The sequence below is a fragment of the Austrofundulus limnaeus genome, unplaced genomic scaffold (assembly GCF_001266775.1).
Source record: "Austrofundulus limnaeus strain Quisiro unplaced genomic scaffold, Austrofundulus_limnaeus-1.0 Scaffold70, whole genome shotgun sequence".
Taxonomy (NCBI): Eukaryota; Metazoa; Chordata; class Actinopteri; order Cyprinodontiformes; family Rivulidae; genus Austrofundulus; species Austrofundulus limnaeus.
The window spans coordinates 435148-446156 of NW_013952472.1; the positions used below are offsets into that span (position 1 = coordinate 435148).

The following is an 11009-nucleotide window of genomic DNA, read 5'->3' on the forward strand; positions in this document are numbered from 1 at the left end:
ACCTTTATATCTATAAAAGAACTATTTTTTGCTATGCTATATGCATTTAGAATTTAATAAAGTGTCAGAGGCTCATGCACACAAAATAAGAGCAGCTCTGCTGTGTGTCGACGAACAAAACCATGTTGCTTTCCTAATTTGAACAGCTCTCGCGAGAGTTCGAGCAAATAGGCATATTTCCACTTCTAGCTCTCGCGATATTTCACTGCGTAAGCGAAGAAAATGGACGGCTGGTAGCATGGTAGCTGAATAAATCTAACAAAAACACAATATACATCGAAGGTATGGTATGTATGACTGAACTTAGTTTGTCAGTCGGCATAGGACACAACTTGCGTTAATAAGTATTGTTTATTATTAAGCTAATTGCAACGCTTAGCTAACCTAACGATATTGATGACAACAATCCTCGACTGCTTAGCCCGCTAGCTAGCAGAGTGCTGTGGTTTTACAGACTAATGCAGTTTGTTATTTAAATGAAGAACGCCTGGTGTTTCGTTTCTGATTTGCTAAATTAACAAGTTTCACTTTAAAAAGCCATGTTGTTTATTACCGTCGTGGTATTGCTTCTATTCACGATGTGTCCTTCACCAAATTGTAGCCTGTTCGCACAGCCTTAACCTAATTAACAAAACAACGTCAGTCGAAATTAGCTGCAACTTTCAGTAGCTGAGTATTCATTAATTTAGCCAAACGCCGACGTTCTGATGTAAAATATCATCCACACTTTTAAAGTAAAAAAGTCAAACAAACATGCATACGTAAATAATTTTATTAAAATTAATTTGGCGATTTCCCTCTACATTCTTTACAATTTGCAGTGCTGATTTTTTTAAATGACAGTAGTAGTACTACAGTTTGAAAAATACATTTAAAAAGAAAAGCAAAAATTTGTGTTAAAGTATTTACAGAGTTCCAAAGTACACACTAAACAAATGTGTCATAATTTAAAGACGTAGAAGTCTTTAAAAGTTGTTTAATCTTAGTAACTGGGTAAATTTCATGATTGTGTACGTTTTTCATCACATGCCATGTAAAGGTTTCACGTTACAGCGTTTACAAACGCATCTGAAACATGAACTGCTGCTGCCTTTAACAAAGAGCTTGTATAAAGCCAAAACCTACCTTGGATTTTTAAGTCTACTAAAAAAGTCCTGAAATGTGAAAACAACAGAATATTTTTAAGCTTAAGATTTAAAAATTTGAGCTGTAAGGGACAGTGTTTGGCTTTGAAATAAACAAAACTGAACTATCTTTAGTTTGTCATTTAATATTGTTTGACGTATTTTTCTCCCAAATATTTTCACAGGTCTAAAGAGTAACAATCAGAACGACCATTTGCACATCCTGAAAACGTTTGACTTTAGAAAACCACAGGTAATATTTCATTTTCTGCATTCAGCCCTCATTTAACCTAATAGTGTTTATTATATTTAGATTGTTTAATAACTAAAGTTGTCTTTGTTTTGACAGTGTTGCTGCTCATGGATGTCGATATAGACCCAACAGAGGGTACTAGTTCAGTTAACAATGACGATAACTCAGGTGAAACAGGTTTGTAAGTTTTCTAAACTGCTTTTGAAAGAACGAGATTTTGCTTCTGTTAGTTTCTGACTGTTTGCCTGTTTTTACAGAGGAACAGCAGAACCAAGCAGAACGGACCGAGTCAGGCTCTAAACCCACCATGTCGCAGGTTAGGAAGTCCTGGGGCTTCAGACGGACGACGATTGCTCGAAGGGAGTTCATAGAGGAAGTTGGAGAGCTAAACCACGGTCCTCCAATTGTTCGAAGAGGCAGAGGTCGAAGAAGCAGCCAGACACTAGACATGCCCGCAGAAACCCAGACCACTAGGAAATCTACTCGAACAGCTAAGAGTGTTTTAGAGGATCTCCAATGGTCTGCTCCCTCCTCTCCTGTGTCCGAGGATAGCAAGCCAGCCTCAGAGGCTTCCACGGGTGCGGTCTTTGATCCTAGCTTATGGCAGGATTTTGGATCTGCCTTCCACACCGCCTTCTCTCTTCTTGGGGGGGATGAAGGTCTCTCAATGACAGATGCACTATCAGTTCCTGACTCTTTAGAAGCCACTGCTCCACAAACTGTAAGCGAAACAGAGATCCTTGATACGATAGATGACACAGAGATTACACAGCCAGCTGCTGCTTTGGAAAATATGGCTGAAGAGGAGAGCAGCGAAGTGGTTCTCATCTCGAGTCCAGACGAGGACAGCGAAGAAATGCCTCTGTTACATATTAAGGAGCAGCTTCCCTCTAGTGGCATGCAGGCAAATCTAAAGATTCAAGGTGGGAAAGGTGGAAGAGGAAAGGCCAGAGGAAGGGGACGAGGCAGAGGAAGAGGTAGAGGAAAGGCGAAAGGTAGAGGAAGAGGTAGGGGCAGGGCAGCGGCGCTTCAGTCAAATATAGCAGATTATGACAGCGATGACGAGGCGATGCTTGTTAATCCAGAGGTGCAGCAATGTTTGCAAGAGGAGGAAAAGCAAATTGATCCAAACATCCCCGCAGAAACAGAAATTTCACCTGCCCACTTAGATATTTCTCTGAATAGTTCTCAGCAGTCAGACTGTATCATTTTAGCCGGTGATTTTAACCAGAGTATTGCTGTAACTCGTGGGCAGTTTGATGATGCACCACATGAGATGGAAGGAGTGGAGGAGACGAAAGATGTCGAAATTACAGGAGAGCATCCAAGCATATCTGCCACTGAAGAATACGAGTCGAATATCCTGTGCTGCATATGCCACCTGACTCAAAATAAGAGGTACATTATCATTTCTGAGAACACTGTTGAGCAGAGACGTTTGCATATCTGGACTATATCTCAGTTTCACTCGCCGCTTCTTTCAGGTTCATGGTTTGCTGCGACAGTTGCCACCAGTGGTTCCACGGTGACTGCGTCGGTATCAGTGAGACACAAGCCTGGATCGAAAGGAAGGAGCAAGAGTACACGTGTCCGACCTGTACTTCAGACAAGCAGAGCCACATGCAGTTTGAGTCTCTCCTCCTGCCAGACCCAGACCTCCTCTTTCCTGAATGTTTGTTACTAAATCCTCCTGAGGTAGAGTTGGTGCAGCTGGAGGAGCAGCAAATTCTCAAGGTTTGGATTTATTTTAGATTGTTTCTGATGCCCAGATGGCTTGCAGAATGTAGTTACGAGAAAATGAGAAAAGTTGTTCAATTTGATTTAGTACATTAGAGATAGACGATCCTGGTCCTCGAGTACCGCTGTCCTGCATGTTTTACTTGTTTCTCTGCTCCATTACACCTGAGTCAGAGATTGAATTACCTCTTCCAAGATCTTCAGATGCCTGTTAATCACCATTCATTCATATCAGGTGTGTTGAAGCAGAGGACTAAGTAAAACATGCAGGATAGTGGCACTTGAGGACCAGGGTTGCCTACCCCTGGGCTATGTTCACACTGAAGGCAAATGTGACCCAAGTACCCAAATCAGATTTTGTTTTTAATTTTATTTTTTTACATTCTTGGCTCAATGTGACCCATATCAAATTTTTTAAATTCTTTTTAAAGTGGGGGGTATTATGTATTTTCAAGGCACATAGTTCAGTTAGGGCTGGGCGATATTAGCCTGTTAAAAATCAGCCTCTTTTTCTACGCTTTGCTTTGTACAGAGGGTCTGGACCCTCAGCTATTAAGAAGCGATTGCTTGCTGAAGGATTGGACTCTGTTGAAGTTTAAAACGAGTGGTTCTGTGAAGGAGGCTAAGCTAAGAAGCTAACCGGAAATTGCATGCGCTGTAAACAACCATACTAGGTAGAGAGAAGTAACCGAGCCAAACAAAGTGGTTGTAAACGAAAGCCGCAGGCTTTGTGAGACAACTTTAAATTAATTTTGAAGCCTTGTCAACACGGACTGGCTTCTTTTCACTCCCTCTGCTGCTGTTGCTAAACTACAGGCAGACTAAAACGGTGCAGAAAATCAATGTCATTGTTCACAACTCTTTCTTCTGTTCGCTGATCAGCCCGGTTGAATTTCTACCAGAAAAATTTTTATCTATGGGAGAAATTCCAGACAGAGCAGTGAAGGGAAACTAGAATTGAACGGAACTGCGTGAAAGAAGTGTGTCTTGAGAAAGGCTAGGGCGATATGGCTAGAAAATGTATCACAATAGGAGCGTTTCATATCAGTCTATCAATAATTAATTAGTTTTCTGTTTTACCTATTTAAAAAGGACCAGGAGAAAAATGGCTGATGATGATGATGTGACTTTTTCTCCTTTATCCACAATTTCTCTTGAGCTGTTGCACTCATTTTCTCCTTTCACACCATCTTTCTTTTTTTTATAACAGTTGTGATGCACAGCGGCGAAACATGAAACTGCAGCTGCATGTTACTCAGGTTGTTGCTAGTTTACCAAAGAATGAGCGAGTTTGATCGCACCAACCTTGCTTAGCTGGGCCTTAGCTGCTGGTTAGCTTCAGAAGCTATTTGTTGTTTCAGGTTTCAAACTTGCAATTTTCCCCCTCTGTAAATTTCCTAAATTTTGTGCGCAGCGAGGTGTTGACCGTAGTTATTTTATGATGCCAGAGGAAGACATGTATGTCTTGGATAGAGGAGGTGGGTAGTGATTTTATTATTGTGTGTTATCGTCACAATGCTGTTCCGGTCTGTCCGTAATTTTTATCTCCCTGCACAAATTTCGTAAATTATCGATGTTCTATCAAACATATTTTCTGTTGATACGATCACTTGTCTATCGTGAGATGTATCGTTATCGTTTTATTGCCAAGATCAGTACTATACCACAGTCACGTAACTGTTACCTACAATTGTAGGGATGCACGATAACTTGTTTTAAGAGCTGATACCGATAACTTTCTCTTTTTAATGGCCGATAAACTATAACATGCCAGGAGATAAGACCAGTCAAAAATGTGTAAGATCATAACACAAATAAACAAGGCCAAAACCAAATGACACTGTAAATTATACTATTTGATATGAATAAACTCTTCGCGAACAAACATTACTTAAAATATATCAAACAAAACAATTTCTCAAATGGCCATTTTTTTAAATAAGGCACATTAATTATTTAAAAAAAGACCTTTAACACTGATCTCAGATTTAAACAAAAGAGAAAAATTCATTCCACAAGTTCAAAACAGATAACGCACTAACACAAGTTAGATTCAAAATACATTTGTTTTTATTATTATTAATATGTGATTTAAAACATTTTTCTACCTGAAACAGTGCTTCTGAAAGTGTGAATGCATTATGACTGCATCATACTTACAGGAAGACACACAGGTAGCAGCAGCTCGGCATGGTAAACCGTGGTTAACAGAGATAATGGCTTCGGTCTTTAGCGAGGGTGAATGGCTGGTTGTCAAGCTCCATCATTTCCATCGTTAAAGTGTTTAAGATTTGCATCCACTCTGGCAATTTTTTTGGGGGGGGATTTGTCAAAAGCCTCAGCAGTGATTTAAGTCCCAATGAATTCTTACCAGCTTGTTGTTAGCATTTTTAGCAGCGCAGACTTTGTGCTGCATTCAGGAGGTAACGAACATTACATGTTCTCAACACACACCCGCACTGGCAAACATGAACATATATTACCGGTTCTGTTTGTTATGATATCGATAAGTATGACATCATAATTCCCTGATATCAGGCCGATAACTATCATGCACCCCTATTCAGTTATTATGAAATTAGGGTTGGGCTTAATCGTATCGTGTGCAATTAATCGTCAGAAAAACATTAATCGATTATTTTTTGGCACTTGACGATTGATACGATTAATGCCACCATCAGTCTGCTCGGTGCTCCTCTCCGCTTCAAATATGACAAACATTAAAAAGAAAAGGTTCTGTAATTTATTTATCTATCAACACAATTTAAAAATTGATGTAAAGCCTGAAGTCTGTAATTTTGACACAGTTTGGAACAGATTTTTACGAGGAGCGAATCTTTCCCACTAAATTGGTTGTGTGACTAGGACATGCAGTGGTCCACGTACTCCAGGGGATTAATTGTCAAATTAATCGTTATCGGCTGAATACCACAATTATTCGTGATTATTATTTCTTTTTCCAATATTGCCCAATCCTATATGAAATGTATATAAATTTGATCTAAACGCCTTGAAATTGGCCTCTTTCTTTAAGAACCTTTTACTGTTTCTGACACTGCCACTTCAGTATGTTTTCAAGCAGTGCATCGTAGCCAACTGTCTAATTTTTTTTGGTTTACTCTCAGAAAACAGTTTCCTGGAAGCGGAGCTCTCAGTCATGTTAACGTTAGCTAAAGCGTTATGTGCCATCATATTTAATCACTGAATTATAGTAATATTCCATCCTGTCTCGTTGTCTTCCATTTTTTGGAGGGCGTTGAAGCCTTATTGGAACTTTTGGACCGCCACATCCAACAAGATTTCAAACAGGAATGTTAATTGTTTTACTTTTATGCACTTGAATGTCACTTTTACAATAGTTATTCTTTAGTTAATTTTGGACTTGCAGCCGGGCAGGTTAACAACCCCTCATGCTGGAGGGGAGGCTGCCATGTCAAGTTATTTGTATTTTAGCTGTAGGGTTGGGCATAATCGTATCGTGTGCAATTAATCGTCAGAAAAACAATCGATTATTTTTTGGCACTTGACGATTAAAACGATTAACGCCACCAGGCAGACTGGAGATTTCTCCGGTCAGTCTGCTCGATGCTCCTCTCCATTTTAAATATGATGAACATTTTTGAAAAAAGTGCTGTAATTTATTTATCATAGCTCTGGTTTTACATGGTCTCTCAACAAAATTTAAAATTTGATGTATAACATGAAGTCTGTCATTTTGACACAGTTTGGCACAGATTTTTACAGAGACCAAATATTTCCCACTAAATTGTTCATGTGACTAGGACATGAGGGTGTCCAGGGACTCCAGGGGAGTAATCGTCAAATTAAAATTAATCGTTATTGGCTAAATATCACAATTAATCGTGATTAATTTTTTTGCCCATATTGCCCAACCCTAATTAGCTGTTTGTTCAAAACATTGCTTGCACATTAATTTGTATTAGAGCTGGAGGATATGGTTGAAAGGTTTATCTAGATATAAGCATTTCATATAGGTCGATATCTAACTATTGACAATTGCTGATTAATCATTTAGTGTTGGACAACATCAATCTGACTTTTGGTGTGTGTGTGTGTGTGTGTGTGTGTGTGTGTGTGTGTGTGTGTGTGTGTGTGTGTGTTATTAAAGAGCAGCCAGCTCGCTGTGTGCACGCTCCTCCCTTTGCAAAAGGAGTGTGTGAGAAATTCAACACTTGTGCCAGCGTCTGCCTGGAGCTAATATCTGTGTCTTTGTGTGTGTGTGTGTGTGTGTGTGTGTGTGTGTGTGTGTGTGTGTGTGTGTGTGNTGTGTGTGTGTGTGTGTGTGTGTGTGTGCGCGCTGTGTATATACCGTAGCCAAACTGGCAATGTGACTTTTCTTCTTTTATCCACAATCTCCTCTTGACCTGGACTTGTTTTCTCCTTTCACTCCATGTCTTTTTTATCATTTATTTTCAAGCAGCCATGATGTGTGGTGGAGAAACATGAAGCTGCTTCTTCACGTTACTCCACAGATTTTTAGCTAGCTCACCTTGTTTAATAATAGGCTTTTAGCTGTTGGGCCATCATATTGACACACTCTTCAGTTTTTAGATGCCTCATTTCAATGTAACAGTATCCTAAATCAATAATTAATTTCATGTTAACCCTATGATGGTGGACCACTACAGCAAGCTAAAGCTCTATCTCCTGAATGTGCCAAGAGGGAGATAGAAACCCCGGTTTACACATTTCAAAATAAAGTGCAAGCAATTGCTTTTTTTTTTTTTTGCAGGCATTTGTCGTCTATTAACAGCTTGAAGCTTTTATTTTGAAGGTGAATCTTAGCTTTTCCAGTGTTGTTTAGCTGAAAGGTCCTAGCTTCTTTTATAAGAAAGTTATCAACCGTTAGCAGTTAATAACCAGTGAAATTATCGATAATATATCAGGTATATTTTCTATTGATATTGAACACGTGTGTATCGCGATATATATTGATATTGAATTATTCCTCAGCATTAGTTTTTATTATATAATTTAATTTTATTATGTTTACATGTACCTTAAAATGCATCTGAGTTGGCTATTAAGCTTAAGGTTCAAATTCAAGTTTCATTTGTTATTTTATTTTGCAGTGAGAATGTTTTATAATAAAATAGAGAAACTGGATAACGAGATGACATTCATAGGTGCAAGCAGGTGAGATGAGGTGCAGTGGAGCTGGAACAGGAGGTACACCCACAGGAAGCATGGATGATTGTTGTGACAGAAATAATCATTGACTAATCGACTAATAGAAAAAATAATTGCAAATTAGTTGACTATCAAAATAGTCATTAGTTATAGCCCTAATCTATATTTACTTCTGTAAACAACGAGCTGAATGTGACATCACATATCTTTTGTGCGTGTGAGTCTCATCAATGCCATGGAGAGTTCACACTGGAGTTTGATGAAGGTTGCATTTAAAGTATAATGTGAATGTTGATGCAAAGAAATCAAATTTGAGTAAAAAATCCAAATTGAGCATTAAGGCCTTCAGTGTAAACATGGCCTAAGTGTTGTCTGAAAGCAACATAGGTGATATTTTTATTTGTGTTATATTTTATCATTTACTTTTTGGAACGAAGCTGGTTTTCTAGTTGTAAGCTGGGGATATGTTTTCAGGAGACTGTAATAGAGGAGGAGGAGCCTCTGGTGACGAGACCAGAAGCTGAATCTGTGGCTGAACCTGGACCTTCTGCTGACGCTGATCCTGTTGCTGAACTTTTAATTGAAGCTGAACCAGCAGCTGAAGTTGAACTTGCAGCTAAAGCTGAACCTGTACCTGTACAAGACATGGAGACAGACGTCTCTCTCCGTCTGTGCACTGGGCCTGGCTGCTTGAAACCAGCACTGACAGATTCTGTTTATTGTGGCACTGACTGCATCCTTCAGCATGCTGCAGCCACCATGAAGACTCTCTCTGGCCCTCGAATGCCGAAGTCCAAAGGAAGGGCACAGAAAAAGCCTGCAGCACCCAGAAACACTGCAAAAGTAAGCACACACACAAAGACTATCAACACTAAAGTGTGTAGCTGATGTAGTGTTTGTTAGTTCGGCATTTGTAGTTTGTAGAAAATTCATTATAAATATCTTTTGTCTGACATGTTAAAACATTTTCAATCTCAGGCTCAAATTTCTGTTCGGACATCCAAGAGATTGGCAGAAAAAGCTTCAGATGCCAATGAAGAGGAGATGTTGGAGGAGAATGAGGGGGAGCAGGAGGTGGCTGCTTCCCCTGTAGCCTGCGACCCCAGTCTCACAGATGTTCAGTCCACCACATCACCATCTAAGTCAAACACCAAGTGTATGTACCATTCAATACTCGTACACAAGCTAGTAGTTTATACATCTTGCACAAAGCACTTCCTCTGACCAAAGGTTAGCTCTCCCCTTTTGATCTCAACACTGCATAAAGCAAATATACAAAATCACACACACACACACACACACACACACGTGACGGGAACATACATTTTCTTTCTGGGAAGACTGAAAAGTTGCAGGGGTCAGCAGTGGGTAAGTATCCTGATTTTCACAATTCCCCTTTTGGATCTCAAATGTTCAGATTGTTCTGCTTTAACCATCGTTACGTATTGGGTCTTAATACTAATCGAAGACACTAACAGAACACACAAACCAGTGTCACCTGGGAACTCAACAGCAATATACATTTGCATTTTCTAAAATCCTTATTTACCATGCTTTAATCTTTCTTTTCTATCGATTTTGCAAACTCTTAAGTTTCTGAATTGAAACCGCACACATTTGTCAAAAAATTAACCTTAAAATAACAACACTGTCTTTATTGTAGGAACATGCTTTACTTCTTTACGTGCGAATCAGGCTTTTAGATGGTATAGCACATGTTTGCTTCCACATATGCTTTTCTTACTAAAAACAAGTAAAAAAAAGCCAATTTTCAACATGATTGTGTTTCCATTTTAAGTATATAGTTTTTAAAAGTTACTCATTTGAACTTATTCTTAATCAGACACTAATGAGAGAGAGGAAAAAAAAATCCAACAATTTTAGCCAGGTTTTTTCATGGACGCCAGTAAAAAACATGAAATACATTCCACTGTTTTTTACGACGGAGTGTTTGGGCCACACAACGGGATTTTTAAAATTATTACGAGATTAAAGTCATAATTTTATGAGAATAAATTCATAATATTACAAGATTAAAGTCATAATTTTACGAGATGTGCGTGTCCATTTTCTGTTCCTCCTTTCCTCCTTATTTTCCTCACTTTCTGTGTACAGCCATGTGTCTGTGTTACAAAGTAGTCCACGATGACTTGGGTCACTGTTAGATTAATATGCTTTCATTCAAATTAGCTATGTGATGACTAAATCTGTCAATGCATCCATTAATTGCAATACAGCTTCAGTTTATAGTCGTTTGTACAATTTCCAAGTCCTGCTACTGATAATTTGATGATATTGTGCTAAAAGATTAACTATTTATAGCAATACTAAAGAACAACTTGACAAGTTGCTCAACATTCCTCATTTTAATGCTGTGGTAATTGCATGCTTTTTCATGTAAAGGCTAGAATATTGACGTTTTTTCTCATAATATTATGACTTTAATCTCGTAATGTTACGACTTTAATCTCATAATGTTACGACTTTATTCTCGTAATATTACGACTTTATTTTTATACGACTTTAATGTCGTAATATTATGACTTTATTCTCGTAAATACAATTTTTAAAAAAAAAATCTTGTGCGGCCCTTATATTCTGTCGTAGTTAATAGTAAAATTTGTAAAAAACGTGAATGTTCATAATAATTTAATGAAAAGGTTTATTTATACTGACTTGGTCTTATAAAAAATACTTTTCTGTATGCATTACATTTTGTATATTTTATCAGCAAGTTTTAACTA

The 11009-nt window shown here is 38.3% G+C and overlaps 1 protein-coding gene across 3 annotated transcripts in view; it reads left to right on the plus strand.

Moving 5' to 3' along the window:
* The first annotated feature begins 200 nt into the window (after positions 1 to 200).
* Positions 201 to 11009, plus strand: part of si:ch73-181d5.4 (death-inducer obliterator 1) — a 64511-nt gene continuing 53702 nt past the window's right edge. For 2 of the 3 annotated variants that reach the window (XM_014010538.1, XM_014010536.1), the window contains exons 1-7: positions 201 to 282; positions 1310 to 1377; positions 1474 to 1554; positions 1635 to 2775; positions 2862 to 3111; positions 8740 to 9108; positions 9244 to 9421. In XM_014010538.1, coding sequence (XP_013865992.1) covers positions 1485 to 1554; positions 1635 to 2775; positions 2862 to 3111; positions 8740 to 9108; positions 9244 to 9421 — 2008 coding nt within the window. In that variant the 5' untranslated portion in view covers positions 201 to 282; positions 1310 to 1377; positions 1474 to 1484. Of the gene's footprint in view, positions 288 to 1309; positions 1378 to 1473; positions 1555 to 1634; positions 2776 to 2861; positions 3112 to 8739; positions 9109 to 9243; positions 9422 to 11009 lie in introns of all 3 variants that reach the window. The other variant, XM_014010537.1, reaches the window with a different exon arrangement.